Source organism: Enoplosus armatus, chromosome 2 (genome assembly GCF_043641665.1).
Source record: "Enoplosus armatus isolate fEnoArm2 chromosome 2, fEnoArm2.hap1, whole genome shotgun sequence".
NCBI classification, from domain to species: Eukaryota; Metazoa; Chordata; class Actinopteri; order Centrarchiformes; family Enoplosidae; genus Enoplosus; species Enoplosus armatus.
This window is the reverse complement of record NC_092181.1, coordinates 28,151,238-28,171,871: the sequence shown is the minus strand read 5'-3', so window position 1 is coordinate 28,171,871 and position 20,634 is coordinate 28,151,238. Positions and strand designations below refer to the sequence as shown.

General features: G+C 43.9%; 1 protein-coding gene across 19 annotated transcripts; it reads right to left on the bottom strand.

The window, feature by feature from the left end:
• Nucleotides 1-851: 851 nt before the first annotated feature.
• Nucleotides 852-16,488, bottom strand: slc8a1a (solute carrier family 8 member 1a). Of its 19 annotated transcripts, XM_070913968.1 has the most exons (10): nt 14,699-16,488; nt 7,612-7,718; nt 5,952-5,972; nt 5,781-5,798; nt 5,677-5,691; nt 3,612-3,680; nt 2,961-3,088; nt 2,623-2,722; nt 1,493-1,765; nt 852-1,228 (listed from the first exon to the last, which is right to left on the bottom strand). In XM_070913968.1, the coding sequence occupies exons 1-10, from the start codon at nt 16,486-16,488 to the stop codon at nt 852-854; spliced, it is 2,898 nt and encodes a 965-aa protein (XP_070770069.1). The 19 variants fall into 19 exon arrangements, with proteins under 19 accessions (XP_070770069.1, XP_070770077.1, XP_070770062.1 ...); XM_070913976.1 differs by lacking the exon at nt 5,677-5,691; XM_070913961.1 differs by lacking the exons at nt 5,952-5,972; nt 7,612-7,718 and adding an exon at nt 6,984-7,112 and having other exon boundaries at nt 5,781-5,800.
• Nucleotides 16,489-20,634: the final 4,146 nt, after the last annotated feature.

Below are 20,634 nucleotides of genomic sequence, written 5' to 3'. Positions count from 1 at the left end.
CACTGCTGCAGCAGCTCCGAGTGTAGAGTCTCTGTTTTAAAGAGTTCATGGTCTCAGTGCAGCAAAGACCTTTAACGGCTTCAACAACAAACTCAGGATCCTCCTACGCACAAAATTAACTATATTTCAAACTCAGTGCAGATATTCATTTCGGTGTAACACTACTGCTCCAGTCGCCTTTAACATCAAAAGTCCTGCAGGTTTTCAGAATTCTACAACATGTCCCGCCTCCTTCATCACCACAGCTGTTTGTCGTTACTACTGTGGTTGTGGTTTATGTTATACATTGCTTAAAGGTACAGGTGAAGGATTTATGATACAGGTAAATGTCTTTAAATGTTCAGGAGGTATGTGAGGATGAAGATAGTCCAATAGTGGAGGTCACCAGCAGCCAGAGAACAGTCCAATGTGGACACCAGAGTAAGTCAAAAAGAAGTTTCAGGAGTCTTGAGGGTTCCAGAATAATAAAAATCCATCAAGACTGTCAAGAACACGTAGAATCCGTCAGGAACCTTTGGGAGCTCTCAAAACCCATCAAAGATATTTTGAACGTGTTAGACCTTTAAAGAACCTAAAAGAATTATACAGTTAGAATATTGAGAGATGGGTTAGGGGTTGGCTAACCCTCAAAATGTTAAGAAACCTGTCAGATCATCAAAAAAGCTATTAGGTGTTAAACCAAGCCATCAGAAATGAACCTTTAGACATCCACCCAACATTTAGACAAATAGAAACAGAAATTATAGGTACCTGTCCGAATATGCAGGAACCTATTGGAACCTTTAGAAATCCATCAGAACTGTTAATCAAGAACCTGTTAGAACCTGTCGGGACCGTCAGAGGCAGAACTTTTAGAAGCCCTTTATGTGGCAGTAGGCCTCCAGCGAGGAGAAGACAATGTACATTAACCACAGGCTGAAGAACAGGCAGGTGGTGAGGACCTTGGGGACTCGGGGTCCACCGAGCTCCCCGCCGATCTCGGGCCGGCGGCGATAGATGAGGACAGCAATGCAGATGAAGGCGAAGATGGTGAAGAGTGTGACGGAGAAGGCCAGCGTGCCCGGGTCGACCCTGAACTCCTTGCCATTGGAGTAGTGGTAGATGGCAGCAATGGACCAGGCCACACCAATACCCAGAAAGACGTTAACAGCGTTACTTCCTGTCACATTGCCGATGGAGGCATCGGCATATTGGTCCTGGGTGGCTGCCATCTTACTGGCAAAGGTGTCTGAGGGAAAGATACAGTGGAGAGGAGATGCTATGTTTGAGATCCATCACGTTGCAGCAAACTGTGAATCAGTGATTGTGCAATGCTACATCATTGTTGGTTATTGTCACCAATTTGTTAAAACGTGGCTGCTGAACAGACTCGAAATGAATATAGTCAATTCTGATTCTTACTTAGTCTAAAGTACCTTTGGAAAACAGCATCTGCCTAAATAAAAGTAATGTATTGTAATTCAAAGTGAGGACAGTGGAACAGGTTTCAGACCTGGTACAGATGTGCCCAAAGCTACGAACACCACAGCCGTGACGGAGTCTTTGAGGCCGACTGTGCAGCCGAAATGTGATGCCAGGTCACCGATCACCGCCGTCAGTATGCCAATGACGGAGATAGAGACGACGAAGCAGGCCCAGCCGTTCCAGTAGTCGGTGGGAGGAACGAAGGCAAACAGAAGCTTCCAGAAGACGGTGAGGAAGTGCATGACGTAGTCAAAACAGGAGGGCAGCTTCTCCTCACCACACTCATTGTCATCATCATCACCTGGGCAGGAGAGGGAGGCAGAGCCAGGAGTCAACACTGATTTATATTTAAAGCTTGTGCGGTTTGAAGTCCAATGACTTTTATCTATATGTAAGTCAATAATGGAGCCCGTTTCCTTTGCCACACTTTTACCTGTCCTCAGTTTTACTACCCCAGATCTACAGGCTTGTGAGGAAGCACCAACTCCCTCACCAACTATTTGCTAAACCCCCTCTTTGGTTAAGAAAGGTGGAAAGAATTCTCATATACAATTTTCTTTCTTTTCTTTATTTAATTTATGGTTTCAACATTCATTTAGAAATACATCATTAAGATTTTCTTAAGAATATATTAAGGCATGCTGGCAAAGCCATAACCTGTTTGAGTCCTTTGTGGAGGCCATCTTGTGCTGGTAAGCACGCCTCAACTATAGCCCTTTTATGTGGTGTATGAAGTGGGCGGGTTCTCCAATTTGATTGGTCAAAGGATGTGTGATAAATGACAGTGCTGACCTGATAGGCCAGTTTGAACTGGCAAGGCGGGCCTCATACTATAAATGTGAGTGCAATGAGAGAGAGAGGGGGCTGGTTGAGGAAGAGCAGCACCAGAATTGTTTGAGCAGTGAATGAGTAAGAAGTGTTTTTTTTCTAACTCTCTTTTGTGTCATTTTTGTTTGTTTTTGTTTGTTTTTTTGTTTTTTTGGAGACTGAGAATAAAAGTCTACCTAATTTTTTCAGCATAACTCCCTGCCTGTGTGATGTTTTTTTGTCCTCCATGAGTCTCACCATGCTTCCCCGCACCTCACCTTGCAACAAGGCTGAAGCTTTTTTTTCCGAAATTCAAACAACCAGAGTTTCAACCAGAGGTCCAGCTCTTACCAGCGCTGACTGTGATGGCTTCCACAAACTGCTCTCTCCAGCTGTTAGTCCTGATCACCAGGGCAAGGTTGGTCTTCCTAAGGAGTTTATCCACGGTGCTCTGACAGACAGCAGGCCACAAGAAACCACACAGTGAAGTCCAAACAATTACATGTTTAAAGGCCCAGAAACAGGTCAAATCATTTACACGTTCTTGCTGATCTTTTTACAAATCAGTTTGGTCACCTGTCTGATGATCAGTCTGAAAACTGACAGTATGCTGTAGATTTGACTGTTTATGTTTACTTTGATGTTTTAATTATGACATCAATTCAACAGAAACTGATCTGTTCAAACACCTTGAACTCGTATGACTCCTCTATGACGACTTGCAGTTTGACATGGTCGCCCAGCATCGGTCTGCCCATCTCCGCAATCCGCCTCTCCTCCTCCTCCTTCCTGGTCAAAACCTTCTCACCCCCCTCCTCTGAGAGAGAGAGCGAGCGAGAGAGAGAGTTTAATGGTGAGGATCACTGATGCTTCACAGTAAACAAGGATTCGGGAAACACGCGAGACGAGTGGGATGGATGGATGGATGGATGATGACTTGACAGACAGGTGGATGGTCAGAAACTTAAGGATAGATAGATGAATGAACACATGGATGGATGACGGACTAATGGGTGGGTATGTATCTATGTATATCAATGAACAGATGGATGCGTGAATGGATGGGTGGATGGAAGGATGGACAGACAGAAGGATGACTAGATGGACAGATAGATGGTTGGATGTATGGATGGATAGATGGCTTGAAAGACAGACAGATGGATTGATGGGTGAACAACTGATAAATGGTTGGAAGGATGGTTGAAGAGACGGATGGAGGCATGGATGGATGGTTGGACAGACGGGTGGATGGACAGATAGATAGATGAATGGATGGACTAAGGGGTGGGCATATAGATGGATGGATGATGGATGGATGATGGACATACAGATAGACGTACCTGTGATGTTAATGATGGCGGAGGGGGCGGGGTGGTCTCGTCCCTGGACTTTCCTGTAGACGTCTCTGCCTGAACAAGTGATCAAGTGAGAGTCTCACAGCCTCCATCCAACAGCAACAACAACAACAACTAAAACAACATCTTGAAAAAAGGATTTAAACTAAAGTTCTGTAAAAATCTAAATAACTAAAGTTTTTAACAGGATGGAGGAACACCAGCGTCATTCATTTAGATATTTGATGATGAAGCTGTAACAAGCGTCAACAACATGATGAGTAATATGTGTATAATCTGACATTATGATAATATGAGCTGCTGTGTCATCATATTTCTGCATGAAGCTGAGGAGAAAAATGTTGACATGACCAACAGGAATTATGTCACAGCATGCTCAGTGACATGACCTCAGAGGAGATGATGTCCCATCAACCTCAGCGGTTGAGGAGGTCAGAGGTCGAGTCACTCGGTGAAGAGCATCATCACACCACAGACCTCAAGGTCTGTGAGGTCAGCAGTGGTCCACGTGCAGTGTTAATGCATGTAGTCAGGATGGTGGATGTTCAGCAACGTGATGCGTAGTTGGGACCCAATCAGGACGTTTATTATAAGAGCAAGAAAATTCTCTCTGCCGATACGCAATGCCTTCTGGCCAGCAGGAGGAGAGGCAGAGCGCAGCCAGTGCTTAGCATTAGCCTGGCAAGCTAGTGGGCAGTAATGGATAAAATAAAGCAACAACTTCCAAAAGGGGGGCTTTGTGGAAACATTATGAGCTTGTTGTGACAACAGATCAAAAACTCACCTGACTAAGTAATGTGTAGAAACTGCAATGCTGCTGACATAGAATAGCTAAAGAACCAGCACATCCTCTCTGCAGAGACACACTGAACGTGGATGTAAAGAGTGAACGTGCCAGTGAATTAAGGTGCGGATGATGTTCAGCATTGTGCCTCTAGAAATCATAATACTCCTCAACATTCCCACTAGCAGCAGCAGCTGTAAAGAAAACAAGCTGTGAGTGAAGCGATTCTCTTCGTCCGGTTAAAGAGGCTGGTGATGGTGCCTGGTCAAAGTCCTGGTCTGGATTGTAACTGTTTGGACTTGTGTCAGGTTCAGCTGGACGACACTGGGAAAAGTTGATCTACTAAACGCTTTGAGAAGCTGTGTGTTACATGCTGCTAGCTGACTGCAGTGTGCGGATTGTCACTAAACATCTGGCTCATCTGCTTGTGGAAGATCTGTATGTTTTGTGCTGGAGGGCCGCCGTGGTGTCATGTTCACATTAGTTATTGTTTATGAGTGAGAAATGTTTTGGTTGTAATGTGACAAAGCACAGATGTGTTAATATGATGTACAGAAACACTACAATGTTCCAAACAGGCAGAAACTCATCACGGGCCTTTTTGAACAGTTACACTTTCATTTTGAGTGTTTTCACTGAACTATTTGACGCACACAGATGCTTTGATTCAGTGCTTGTAAAAGGCCGTTAAATGCCTTGTTTCCATTAAAAAGGAAGTATTAGTTGTGATTCTGGTCATTAGGTGAAATGAAGGGAGAGAGAAGGGAGGGGTCTTGGTGACGTTGTGTCACTCGCAGGGCTAGTTGGTGAGCTACATTTGATATTTATATTTCCAACTTGAAGTGCATACATCTAATAATATTTGCTTTTGCATTTATGTATGTGTGTGTGCGGATTGTGTTACATTTGTGTGTGCGGACGTCTGGATTTTCAGTGCATTCATGTGGTTTTTACATGGAATATTCGGCTGTCATGTGGCTTTAATTAAGTTTTAAATAATGGGATGTATTAATTTGAAAAATAGTTTTACATTTGATCACATTGGTTGGTTTTGTTTGTGGTTGGACAATTGTCCAAACTCTACAAAGTACTCAGTAAACATTTGTAAATCTAAACGTATTAGGGAGTGTACGGGTGATGAATGACAGCCGGCTGAGAGGGTTCACTCTGACAATAAAGTGCTGCGTCTCTGTTAATGTACACGTTGTTGCTTTAAGTGTCGAAACACGTTAAAGCAAACGTTGAAATCACTGAGAGGTGTCTTACCATACAGCTGTTTGTCTGGTAAGAAGTCAGAGAAAAAGGATGACTTATTGTTCATTAAAAAATGAGGCAGAGCGTGAAGAATCAAAGTGTTTGGGTTCACCTACCGGTTTTGATGAATCCTCCTAAAAGTTTAGAAAATATGAAACAAGAAGTCAAACATTTGCTCTCATTATTCACTTCAATCCAAAAGTCTGGAGAAAACATGAGACTGTGTCTCAAGGCCGACAAAAACACAATGAATGAGTAAGAAAAAGGGAAAATCTAGATCAACTTACCGGCTTCCTGAAGCAACACAGCTGAAGAGAAGAAACAGAAGAGAAAGATGAAGCGGAATAACAAAAGAGATGAAAACAAGCAAGACGATAAAGACAGAGGAGCTCAGACCCTCTGATGATGCAGTTCACTTTGGTTCCTCAGTAACCTACTTGTTCTCATTTCAAATCTTATTAACATTTTTCTCCATCCCTCTGAGAATTACAGGTGTCCTGATCCAGCTAACTGAGAATAAACCAGTATGTTGACAAGTTTGGATTTAAGAACTTGTTGTTATACCAGACTTGTATCAAATCATCATCAATCAGATCAAGATGAAGTTACCATGTATGACGAACAGGAAAACAACATGAAATACGTCACTGTTTGTTAAAACCTGTAAATACTTTTGTACTGTTAATGTCAAAGTGAATCCCGGATGATGTTTAGGACTTCATGTTAAATTTGGGACAAAGTCAAACCAGAACTCTGTGAGATGAAAACAGACACAGGCAGGTTTAATACCACAGGAATTAACAGATAGAGGATACTTGTTAACACAGGTACACCTGTCCCAACCTGTCCCAACCTGTCCTAACCTGTTCAGACCTGTCCTAAAATGTGTCCCTCCAAGTTCAAACCAGTTGTAACCGGTCTCGTAAAATGTCCTTACCTGTCTGAACCTGTTCTAATGTGTCCCAACCAGTCCCTACTAGTCACCTCCTGTACTAAACTGTCCTAAACCGTCCCAGCCTCTCCAAACATGTCCAGGCCTGTCTGTCCCACCATGTCCCAGTTAAAAGTCTTAACCAGTCTCAACGTCTCTTGACTGGTTAATCCTCATAGTTAATGTTAACCAGTCCAAAACAGAGCTGACCAGCCCTAACCAATCCTAAGTGGTCCTAAAGTCCCTCCAATAACAGCTCTGACCAATAGGGGGTCAGCTGATTGCATTGTGAAGGAGGAGGCAGCACAGCGACAGCAACAGGAGTTAACTGAACAAAAGCAGGAAAAGAGCGCCTCAAGGTGGATGAAGGAAAGGTCAAAGGTCATCAGAGAGGTCAAGGTGCCTCTTCACACCTGTCCATCTCCTCCTGTTCCAATATGGCTCCTGCAGCTCTATGTAGAAGCTGGCCTGCTTATCGTACTCCCCATGGTCAATTATTCTAACAGCTATGGTCTTCCTGCGGACGAAAGAGTACAAACAACAACAGTGGGAGGGGAGGTCAGAGGTCAGGGGTCATGCATTAGTTCGCCGACACACATTCAAACACACTCGTGGATGCAATCTGACAGGACTGCGTCGCTCTGGTGTCTGAGTCACCGTGGCAACACTGTAGTAACGGGGATGAGGAGGAGATGACCTCACCTCATGTGGCCTGCAGGGAGGAGGGAACTCTCTGAGGTTCAAATCACCATGAAAGAAACGTGACTGTCTTGTACTGTGATGATATATGTGTTTCATCTGTGTTCACAGCATTCAATTCAGTAACTGACGATTTATTTCGTTTCCAACTGCAGTGACTTTGACCTTGGCTGTGACTAAATATCGACGTCAGATTGTTGCTGGTGTTTCCCTGTGAGGCCTTGAGGGAGTTTGGATTAACAGAGTTTACAGGTCGTTAGTGATGTGGGCGGGGTTACAGGGGGCGGGGCTAGAGGACGGGAAGGCGGCACCCCCACCTTTCCTCCCACTCATCTCCAGCAGGTGAGGCTCTCCGATCTCTAGGAAGAAGTTCTTGTTTTTCTCATATTCTTCATCATCAATTATATTGATCTGAATAGTTTTGCTGAAACAGAAAAAAACAACAGATAGAAAAGTTGCAGTGGGAGAAGTGTGAAGTCTGAGGCGTGATGAAGAGGACAGGGTGAACACAAGGTGGTGGAGACTGAAGGAAACGACACTAATCAACATTTAGAGAAACCCCCCACCCCCCAACCCCATTCTTTGTTTTGGATAACTTTTCTGAGACCACACGACGCTGCAGGCACCACAGACGAAGACTGTCTACTGAATATATATATATATATGTATGTATATATGTGCACCAGAAGCCAAGATGGCGCCCATTCATTTACGTAAAAGTTGTTTAGCCAGCACATGCTAGAAAACCTGGTGTGCATACTGAGACACAGACCTGAGACCTGAGACCTGAGACCCTGTTTACAGTCGGAGGTGGTAATCATAAAGATTAGTGATGGGTTTCAGCCCAAAGTTTGTTTAGGTCACAGATGATTCGATGATCCAACATGAAGAAGCCTGATGACACAGTTTGTTCTGCCTTCAAGCGTTGGAGGCTTCACTGGGCTGCAGGCTACAGGGGCCCTCATTGGACAGATACACAGAGAGTGTGTGTGTGTGTGTGTGTGTGCCAGCAGCGTGGAAACAGAAAATCGCCTTCGTCCATTTCCATGTTTATTTAATATCAGCAGATTGATGGTTTGGAGGTTTTGTCTCTGTGACTCCAGGACACAAGACGTTCTCATGTCATAGTCATGAGGTGGGAAATGAACGTAACTCTGTTCCTTGAGAATAAGAATCTGTATCCTGATGAAATGTGAAAGTAAAAGTCCTGCAGTTTTACTTAAAGATCCTTCACCGATTTTGTTTTACAGCAACCAATTACATTCCTGATCAATGTTTGTTTACAGCTACAGCAGGAATAAAATAATATAAAATATTTTAATTATTATTTTTCTTGACGTCGGCTTCAAACAACTTGACAATTCATCCGAATCTAAAAAATTTGTCACACAGTCCTGAATTATTCCATTCACATGGCCGACAGTTAGTAGGTGGAAGATGATAGAATTTGTCGTGTTGGACTTCAGAGTGCGAGGATATGACTATTTCCTGGAGGCGATACGTACCAGTGTAGACCTAATACGAGTCAAACTCAAGCTAAAGTATCAGTAGAAAAGAATTGTTTGCTCATTTTGAGACAGGACTAATTAAGATGTGAAGTTCTTAGAAATATGACTCTTATTCATTATCTGATAACATTAGCTGTTGGTTAGCACTGCTATCTACAACCTGCTGGATTACATTTTAGATTATGATGGTTTATTGACCGACAAACTTTTTTAAGAAACAGTAGCATTTATCTCTCTAAGTCTACAAACAGACACCAGTGCAAAGTAACTAGGTACCAGCCAACAGCTTTTGTAGAGGCGACAGTTGGGTACAAGAGGTTGTAGTGACGAGACATTTTATGTTTTAAGGGGGACATCGTTGCCATGTTTGAGTCAATGTGCCAGAAAACCAAAACTAGAAGCTAAAAGCAGAGCTGGTGAGAATTCTTTGAGTTCACAACTACCAGAGACACTTTACTGTAACAGAGTCATCTGATTTAATGTTAACATAAAACACAGTGATTCGTGCAGCTTTATGTGCAGTACGACAGTCTAAACTCCACAGTAAGTCTCTGCAGTTTTACAAGAGCCTGATCAGTTTTCTGTGGAGGGAAACAGACAGAAGTTGAAATAAAAAGCGTGATCAGGAGAAGTGGCTGCCGGCCAGCAGCGACCTCCCCTGTGGTCGGCTCTGAGAGGAACCGGCTGCAGTCATCTGTCTGCTTTATGGGCTGAGCCCCCGACGATGAGCAGGATCCTGCTGCTGCCTAACACAGGCTGCCCTAATAAGGAAGAGGGCTGCATGATGTTTATCTGCCCAACACACCAGGAGCCGGCCCGGTTTGGACTAACAGCACGACAAAAGACATCTGAGACACCGAGCTGGAAATCAATTCACACTCACCAAAGAATGGTTTGAGAGAAGAGTCAGAGTGGAGCTGTAGAGGAACCATCAATAAACTCCCGACAACCACTTCAACCCCTCCAAAATTGGAAAAAAGAAAGAAATAACGCTAAAAACTAATGAAAGGAGTATTAATTTAAGTTACTTTTTATTTGAAAGGCGAGAATTTACATGAACAAATGTAATATTAAAACAATTCTAAATGCAGCCGAGTTAGCTGAAAGGCTAGGTTTCACTAGATAGTCACACTGACACCATACATCCAACGTTACACCATCACTACAGTTTCAATGTCTGTATCTGTTAAATATGTCACAGACATGAAAAAAACAATCATTGTTTCTTTAAATCAACACTTATAATTGAGCACACGGCTGTAAATCTTTCTCTGTCTGAACTAAATAAAAATTATGAAATGAAACATTCAGGTATTGATGGTCATTATAGACCGACGGGGCTGCAGCACCACAGGTGAGCGAGCCACAGTTGTTCAGCGAGGTAGCGTCACGCACAGGTGGAGGTGGGCGGTGTGCCCCAGGCAGTGTAGGTCATAAGCCGTGCGCCCTCCATTTTTCCCAATTTGTTTTTGGCTTCATTTTTGTACAGTGGGAGGAAGTGGAGACGCGTCGGCCATTTTTATATACTGTCTGTGGTGGAGACGCGTCGGCCATCTTTATATACAGTCTGTGGAGATGCGTCGGCCATCTTTATATACAGTCTGTGGAGGAGACACGTCGGCCATCTTTATATACAGTCTGTGGAGGAGACGCGTCAGCCATCTTTATATACAGTCTGTGGAGACGCGTCGGCCATCTTTATATCCTGTCTGTGGAGACGTCGGCCATCTTTATATACAGTCTGCGGTGGAGACGCGTCGGCCATCTTTATATACAGTCTGTGGAGATGCGTCGGCCATCTTTATATACAGTCTGTGGAGGAGACACGTCGGCCATCTTTATATACAGTCTGTGGAGGAGACACGTCGGCCATCTTTATATACAGTCTGTGGAGATGCGTCGGCCATCTTTATATACAGTCTGTGGAGGAGACACGTCGGCCATCTTTATATACTGTCTGTGGTGGAGACGCGTCGGCCATCTTTATATACAGTCTGTGGAGACTCGTCGGCCATCTTTATATACAGTCTGTGGATGAGACACGTCGGCCATCTTTATATACAGTCTGCGGTGGAGACGCGTCGGCCATCTTTATATACAGTCTGTGGAGACGCGTCGGCCATCTTTATATACAGTCTGTGGAGACGCGTCGGCCATCTTTATATACAGTCTGTGGAGATGCGTCGGCCATCTTTATATCCTGTCTGTGGAGGAGACTCGTCGGCCATCTTTATATACAGTCTGTGGAGGAGACATGTCGGCCATCTTTATATACAGTCTGTGGAGGAGACACGTCGGCCATCTTTATATACTGTCTGTGGTGGAGACGCGTCGGCCATCTTTATATACAGTCTGTGGAGACTCGTCGGCCATCTTTATATACAGTCTGTGGATGAGACACGTCGGCCATCTTTACATACAGTCTGCGGTGGAGACAGATGATGGCGCTGATGAAGAGTCAGAGGATCACCAGAGTTATCACAGTTCATCCTGAGGGGACCATGAAGGTCTGAACCACATTTCATCACAGTCCATCAACAGCTGTTGAGATGTCAAATGTCAACGTGGTGCTAGAGGTAAAAGTCAGAGGATCACTAAAGTCAGTAGGATTCATTGTCTGGGGAACATGAATGTCTGTAATAGTTTTATTATTTCAGTCTGGACCAAAGTGATGGACCAACCAATTGCATGGCTAAAAACGTAATAGTCAAACTAGTTGTTCTTTGATTGTGGATATAAGTATTCAAATTGTGGCACTGAAAGTTGGACTTCTTTGATTTGACTCTACGTGAAATAAAGTCTGAAGTCCAGCTCACAGTTGCTGACATGACATGATGACATGGTGACGACTCACAGGCCTAGTTGGTGAAATACTGTAGCTGACGAGCTAACTGCTATCACGTTAGCCAGCTGGGAACTAAATTAAAATTGAAAGAAACTAAAGTTGGAAAACAAAATGAGCTAGTGGAAGATAATTAGTATAAAGATAAATCCTCCAAAGTTGACTAATTATATCTTGTTTAACCTGCACAAAAATAATAAAATAGTAAAATCAACACTTTCTGTTAGCTCCTGACCAATCAGATGTGACGGCTGTTAGTTCACTGCCAGAGCTTTGATGGAAGATGGAAGCTAATTGGAGCTGAACTCGTTGTTCGCTCCATAAATACTCGCTGGAAACTGTAGCTTCGTGTCACACAAGGAGCTCTGCTGAAACCCGATCAGGCTCAAATACTCCGGTCCACATAAACAGCATCAGTGTGAAGCTCCCGTCACTCTGTTCAGACCCAAAGATCCTCGACTATCAAATATATCCGACTGAGTTAGAAATGTGAATAAAATGATGACTTTTGATGATGATCGACGATGAAGATACATCATGGAAACTGGCTCAGATGTAACTGGTTTGTTGTTCTCCTTCTTCTTGAGATAACTCTGAAGCCTCACATCAAGCTGTTAGAGTCATTCATGTGTGGACATAATCCTTTATCTCCACCTTTAAGGTTAATTTCAGTTTAATTCCAGTTTAATTCCACTTCCACATTTTCAGAGCCTCTAAACATGAGTTTTTCTGACTTGATGGCTTTTGACTCTAAATGAATGAACTGCAGAGAGTTCACCCAACTCATTAAGTAAACTAAGACTTCCCATCATGCATCGCTATCATAGAATAGTTCGAGGGTAGACTAAATAACACAAACACCTCTCAGTATAAGTTCACCAGCAGCACAAACTGAACATTATAAAGTCCATGAAGGAGGACTTACATTACATACATTAGGCGTACCTAATAAACTGGAGTGTAAATGACATACTGAGGTTAGCAGCAGTGTGAGGACCTGCTCTGCTTCTGCAACACAATATAAAACAGCCAGTTCCAACTACAGCATTTAAGGGTACATGGAGATACTGATAGTGATGGGTCAATATCAGTGAATATGTTGTCCGGCTGATGGGTCGGTCCTCTGTATCAGACTGTGCTAACTGGTAGTATCCAGCTGATGCCTTGATCGGTCTATATAAGGCTCTCCCAGCAGCTCATTCTGTGTGAATGTAGGACAGCGTCCTCATTAATAAACTGAAACAAAGAATGAGCATGGCACCTTTTCCATTTCAAGACGCCGTCCGCCTCCTTCACAGCCAGCGGCCGTGTTTATGCTCTGGAAATAAATGTGTTGTCATTACATTCCTGCTGCCCGCAGACATGGAAACAGTCCGTCTGCAGCCACTATGTGAGGCATGTAAACCTGAAGCTAGCAGTCACATGACCGTGTGGAGGCGGAGCTACTGTAGCACCAGGTTCAATACTTACTACCACACAGTCGGCTGCCGATTTAAAAGGACTACAAAAATGACTGCTGCATTTTGATGCTCAATATTTTCATTGTAGAAACCAACTGTCTCTCATTAGATATATAATTTTACTAAATTAATTAAATCACGGCTGCTTGTGTTCAGACAACATGAGAGTATAAAAATATATTTTTGTGAAAATACACGTTTTGTTCCTCAAAGTGTCTAAAAGACTGCAAAATACAGTTTGGGTGTTGGTACCAAAACTCAGGTGTCGTTTCGAGTTTCAGGATCAATCACCAGCCAACCAGCTGTTAGCTCACTACATTAACCAATCACGTACGCTTCAATCCACAACACTCACACACTAAAAGACATTTTGGGACCACATTGTTCAATACAGTGTTCAATAATGCACAAATCACCTATAACTTCCTTGATATGTTAAAATGTTGTAAAATGTTATGTCAATGTTGACAAAATAATCAAACTAATTTAAAATTTCAGCAATGAACCTTTAAACTCAATAAGTAATGTTTTATTTCTATCTTTAGAACTAAGAGAACAGTTTTTTACTGCATTATCTTCAAACATGCAGTGAGGGTGGGAGAACTCTTTCAGCAGTCTTCCTCTCAGGCTGCATTCATCTCCAGCAACTTCCACCAAGAGGAAGTTGATCAGTTCGCTGAGCTGCTGAGAGCGCACGGTGATGACTGAAGGCGGCTCAGCATCTTTGAATTTTGTTTTGGCGGTTGGATTGTATGAATCTTAAAAAGGAATCAAACTGTAAAATTCAGTGCGACCACAACAAGATTTTGAAATGTGTAACTCATTATTTAAATTAATCCTGTGTGATGGAGTTTTCATCCTGTCAAAGTTGAGTAATTTATGTTGCCATTTTGAAACTGTCATCATGATATTTCCACCACCTTAACCACACTGTAATTAGCATGCATGTCATTGTACATTGTTATGCCCGTTCAAAACGCCATTTATTGTAATCTGAGGTTTCGCTGAATCATCCAGTCAACAGTTTGTGTGTGGCTGGTTGGTGGACACGTTTCAGCACTTGTCAATGTTGGCCCCATTCACAAATAACTGGACACACAAGTTGTTTAAGACATAATGACTCATCACTGTTGACTAAACATGTCTTTTTTTTCCCTCCCAACCCCACACCACACTGTGTTTGTTGATTCAGGGAAGGATTGCTTACATTGTAGTCCACCATGGCCCCATGAATGTCCAAGGACTGTGTGTGTATGGACTAATCAACCCATTCTTAACCTACATTGACACACTGACCAGGATTATCTTCCTAATTTATTATCTTGGTGCCATTTCTAAATGTCACCTCACAGACAAGGAACCACGAGGGGAACACTAGTAATCAACATAGTCAGAAATCATCCTCTTGGAATTAGATATACTTGTTGATATATTGAGATTTGCCATAATAACTGACATTCTAACTTCTGGGTTTTGACATTAACAAAGTACAATACCCACAATGCCTTACAGAGAAATCATCACTCCCAGCCACTTTTCATTTTCATGATTCAATACTTCAGCACTGGAGATTTGTGAGAAGATTTGTACTTACAAGATATCATCGTTCTCAAACTCCAGGACCCCATGTGTGTCCTCAAAGTCCTCGCCTCCTCCTTTAGCCGTCCCCTCCATGGTTTTGTATGGCACCACCACAACACCGCGAGCTCCCGAGGTCCGGATCACCTTCACCTCCATCACCCCGATGCTCTCGCTCACGGTCACCACTGGCTCCTCGAACGTAAAGATCCCTGCGTGGTCGTCGTCAAAGATGGTGACGGTGGCCGTGCACGGCAGACCTAAACTTGCGAGGCTGTCCACATGGTTTGCCTCGCACTCGTCTGAGCCAGTGCCCTCTGATACGACCTTCACATTGCTGAGGTGAACCAGGAAATGCTCGTCTTCCTCAAAGATATCATCATCAATTATGTCAATACGGATTTCCTTTTCGGTCTCGCCTGGTTTAAACACAATAGTTCCTTTGGTGAACTGGTAGTCTGAGCCGGCGTTTGCAGTGCCATCTTCAGTCCGGTAATCCACTGAGACTGTGCTCGTTAGGTCTCCACCACGTCGCACCACGTTCAGTGCCACACTGCCACAGTTCTCCAGACACTGGTAGGTACCAGGGTCGAAGAACACCTTGGAGGAAAAATCATTCACTGAAACCTCGGAGCAGATATCATGCTGGGTGGCTCTCTTGGCTTGGTCAGCAGCATGCTTCTTCAGGATGTTGCCTGCTCCTGTCATGACCCTGGTCGTCTGACAACGGTAGAAAGCCCGACTCTTCTGTTGCTGGGTTAAAACTTGGTAATTGGCTAACTCCATCAACTGCTCCATCTCCTTCTCAGGATGTTTCTGTTTCAGCTTCTTCAGGATCCTGGCCACCTCTCTGCGGGCTTCTTCCTCATCCAGATTCTTAAAATCAAACCCTGTCTCCTCTCCGTGGGAGTTGAGCATTTTCCCGTCCATTTCGATGTCGACCTTCGAGGGAAGCTCTGGTTCTCCCTCTGTTTCGATGATCATTCCTTTCTGCTTCCCTGCTCTGTATCGTTTGTACATGTATTTGTAAAAAAGAAGTCTACGGTCGGCCACATAAGCGAATCCAACACAAATGGGGAAGAAGAAGAGTGTGAGAAGCCCCTCCCATATCTCAACAACACCTGGAGAAAAGACGGCCAGGATCAGGTAAAGCCAGGTGTACGCGAAGACACTCCAGGTGGCGGTGACGAAGAACACCCTGAGGTGCTTCACCCTTCTGGTCTCTCCGTCAGGAATGACAGATACACAGAGGCCAATGATGACAAACATGTTGAAGGCAGCACTTCCTACGATGGTGTTGGGGCCCAGCTCACCGGCGTCAAAGTTGTGACCGCAAACCTCCACGACTGACAGGAGGATTTCTGGGGCAGAGGAACCCAGTGCCATCAGGGTCAGGTTGGACACTGTCTCGTTCCAGATGCGCACCGTCGTGGTGATCTTCTCACCGTTCGGTTTCTTGATGGTGATCTGTCTCTCCTGGGAGGTGATGACCTCGATGGATGCCATGAAACGGTCAGCGATGATGGAGACACCCAAGAACATGTACGCCAACCCCACAAAGTAAATGGTGGCTCTGGCGAGGCGGTCGGTGAAGACCGGGTTTTCTGGCTTCCATACTGGCAAAATAACGCCTTCAATGCAGCTGGTAGCTCCTCCACATTTGGTGCGGTTGGCGAGTGTGTTGTTGGTGTCGAGGGTCAGAGTGGAGCCTCCTGCTGCAGAATATGGAAGTTCAATTGAGATGAGGGTCAACAAGAAAAGCAGCTGATAGGTGGAAAACTGCGATGAGGTCCCGGCCGGGCTCATGGTGATACTCGAGCCTTAAACCTGCAAGACAGGAGGAGACTTTAGTACTTTTAGTTTCTGATCATGTTTAGAACTGGACTTGAATGGACGACACCGACACGTCAAAGCTCCGGCTCCACTTCAGGCTTCTCACAGAGCAAATACTGTAACTTCTTTCCTTCTCTGGGATCTAACTGTGAATGTTACTGTTGTGAGTGCTCACATAGGAAGTGATTTTAAAACAAAATAAATATAATATATGTATATATACACACATATATATATATAATATATACATATAATTAATACTGGTTTTAACAATGTTGAACAATCTTTCTCTACGGATGATTACACAAAGGTAGTCTTGTGGTAGTATTTAGAAGTTATGGTGGTGTTTGTACTGAAATTATATTTTTCATTTAAGTGAGAATTTGAAACGACTTTTTCTAAAACTCACATACATTTTAAGGACACAATAAATAATTTGATGTGTCAGTAATACTATAACATCACTATACGATATACTGCCATCCTGTATTATATAAAATGTATTGCTCTAGTACAGTATTATATCTTACACACTGTTGCACATCAGACTATATATAAAGCACTATGTTGCTCATACTGCAGTATCAGTGTGGTGAATTGAAGCGTCAGTAGAAAATCGGAAACCTACCGTCACTCAAACAGTTTCAGTATCTGACAAAAGAAAAAATCCCCGAAGGACGTTTTTATCAGAATCTCCACAAAAACAAGAGAAGAGTTTTCATCCTGTTAATAAACCGTCTCCTCCAGATAAACTATAAAAGCCTGTCAGATGATGTGGAGACGAGAAACAGACTAAACCACCACACTGCTGTCTGTTCAACAATATGACTGTGATGATCCAACTCTGCCTTCTTCATCTCCTCCTCCTCCTCCTCCTCCTCCTCCCTGTATCTCTCTCTGTCAACACGCCACCATTTGAATCTCCAACTCCAAACTACATAATAATTCTACTGGTTTTCAAGAGGAAAAGGAAAAGTCTTTAAAGAACCTGTGAGTGTAAAAGCTTGTTGATGTGTGCTCACTGGAGAAAACATGCTGCTACGGTGTCATGACAGCTTATACAAGGACAACTGGCTGGAAACCAGTAAAAATATACAATTTAAAGGTACATTTGTATGCAGCACTTTGCATTTCCGAAACATTTTACTACACGTCTCCCCTGACCCGTCAGCTCCAGAGAGCTAACGCATTGAATTACAACGTTAGCATTTTAAAAAATACCGTTAGCATTAAGTCACACACAAGTTATGAGCACAGAACCTCATTCTGGATATTATATCAGCTGTTGATTAGCTCCTCCAGCTGTTGATTAACTCCTCCAGCTGTTTATTAGCATCCTCCAGCTGTTGATTAGCTCATCCAGCTGTTGATTAGCTCCCCCAGCTGTTGATTAGCATCCTCCAGCTGTTGATTAGCTCCACACACAGAAACAAGCAGCAGGTCACATTGTATTTTCATGAGTTTCTGGAAATGTAGCTAAAGGTTTTGTTTCACTTGGATGAAACTGTCTCAGTGAGTTTGTCAGAGTTCACACATTTCAACACCTGAGAAATATAACGTGTCCTCAGCGTGGACAGCGTCCTCAGCGTGGACAGCGTCCTCACTGCACTGAAATCAAATGCATTCGTTTAGTTTCTTCTGCTGCTAAAAAGGTCCTTAATGCACATTTAGACATTAAAACCTCCCATTTCATTTCCTCACAGAGATTCGCTCGAATCTAGAGAGTGTGTGTGTGTGTGTGTGTGTTTGTGTGTGTGTGTGTGTGTGTGTGTGTGTGTGTTTGTGTGTGTGTTTCTGTGTGTGTGTGTGTGTGTGTGTGTGTTTGTGTGTGTGTTTGTGTGTGTGTGTGTGTGTGTGTGCAGAGATGAACTGTATTATGTAACACAGCAGACAGAAGTAGGTTCGCTTCCCTCTGTGATGTTGAATCACGGAGGTCTGTGTGTGTGTGTGGTCAAATTACCCATCAGCCATCTCTCTGTGTCAGCGTCAGTCTCTGATATGTAATAACTTGTTGTCTGCACGTTGATTAAATTGAAGAAGACCGCATGGACTCTAAACTGTCTGCGGCTTTTAAAGGGTCAGAGAGGATGAGGGGAGCTGATGTGATGTTCGAGACCTCGTCTAGACCTCCGATAGAACCAGAACTGTCCCATACGAGCCGGAGATCAGAGGGTTAAAAGTACCTCGATGTCAGTCACAACGTCATCAAAATGTTTGTCGGCCGTTTGTGTCTCCTGAGCACCACTAGAGGTCGCTCTGTCTGAACCTGCTGCAGACTGCTTTAAGGTTGAAGAGCAGATTTATCCATTAAAATCATTTTAACAACACAACACTACCACAACACAACACTACCACAACACTACTACAACACTACCACAACACTACTACAACACTACTACAACACTACCACAACACTACCACAACACACTACCACAACACTACCACAACACCACCACAGCATCAGCATCAGTCAGCCACCATCACCAACAGTACTCCTACATCACAGCAGCATCACAGAGCCCCCGTGGCTCCTGATGAATGAACTCCTTTTGGTCCCCCCTCTGAGCCGGTACTCACCTCTGGTCCGGACAGCAGCAGCAGAAGAGAGTGAGTTCAGGACGGAGAGCTGCGTCCGATAACTGCTCTAAATTTAACAGAAACAGACGTTGTTCTAAACATGGCCGCAGAGCTGCCTGGGAGCTGCTTATCGTCCCTCTCCCAGCGGGCCATGGCCATACAAGGCTCTGAGGGGCCCGGGGCCATCCAGCAGCTCCTCGTCCCCGCCGACACGTGGGGGAGATAACGGCTAACAGCGAACAGCAGCCTGGTGACGCCGATGGGCCACAACAGGCAGGAATGCTGGATAAGTGCCCCCCCCACACACACACACACACACACGACATCTGTGCAACCTTCACAGCAGAGATTTTTCCACTCGGTCCACATGGAGAAGGTGACATCCAGAGACCTGCAGACCCCACAAGGTCCTCGGTTTATCTGACAGAAGTAGCGGACTCAACCAGAGAGACTTCTAGAACAACTTCAACGAAGCTCCTAAAACCTCAAAACCAGAGTTCAGATGTATAAAAACCTGCATACACCACTTCCCACATATTTATTTATACTTATAAAAGAAGAATGTGTTGCTTCACGCAGACCTCAGACCAGCACAGTTTACTGCAGATGATATACAGCGTCCACAACGTCCAGAACGCCTGATATTTCAGACTGAACCAAAGTGGTGGACGGACAGACGTCAGCACCCATCGAGCCTCTAGGGACGGCTGAAAACAGGAAGATGAGAAAAGATGAAGATGATGACTGAAGAAAAAGACAGAAGAGAGTGAAGAGACACAAGTTAAAGTGCCAACAGTGACTTTTATCTGCATGTTAAAATGAACAAGCTGCCGAGTGAAGCTCAGGAGGAGTTCTTGTTCAGTTTAAACTCAGTTTAAAAGTTTAAGTTCAGTTTAAACTACTTCATGAGGTCAGTTCTACATAACGACATCCGTTCGTGTAACAACACTGTACGAAGCTACGAATTCTTGTTCTTCATAGATACAAACGAAATAGCTGCCACACCTGTAGAGGTCACGTCTGAGGCCATCAGCACCGGTGAGGTGTCGCTGCTGGATGAGACGCTAACACGTCCAACAGACAGAAAACAGCTGCAGAGAGACGACAGGGGAGTTTATAACAAACACAGACAGGCTGATAGACAGACAGACAGACAGACAGGCAGACTAGACTAGATTTAGACTTTATTAATCCCACAGCAGGAAATTTACACGTCACAGCAGCAAAGACAGAAAGGTGCAGAAACACACAGCAGACAGCACTGTGTCGATAAGAATTAGAAGTATTTAAAAAAGAAAAACAATATACAAATAATAAATACAGATATAATAAATATGGGGGACAAAAATAAATATATACAAGGAAAATATAAAGTTTGTACAGATTGTGCAGATTTATGTGCAGTTAAACAGTCTTATAGCCGTAGGCATGAACGACCTGCGGTAGCGCTCCTTCTTACACCGTGGGTGTAGCAGTCTGCTGCTGAAGGAGCTGCTCAGGGCCCCCACAGTCTCGTGCAGGGGGTGAGAGGTGTTGTCCATG

Bases quoted from the DNA above. Each gene is read 5' to 3' on its own strand.
- slc8a1a (XM_070913961.1), bottom strand. From the start codon at position 16,488: ATGAGCCCGGCCGGGACCTCATCGCAGTTTTCCACCTATCAGCTGCTT. The intron at 1,766-2,622 runs GTAAGAGCTGGA...TCTCCTGCCCAG, and splicing joins AGCCATCACAGTCAGCGCTG to GTGATGATGATGACAATGAG. The intron at 1,229-1,492 runs GTCTGAAACCTG...TCTTTCCCTCAG, and splicing joins TTTGGGCACATCTGTACCAG to ACACCTTTGCCAGTAAGATG.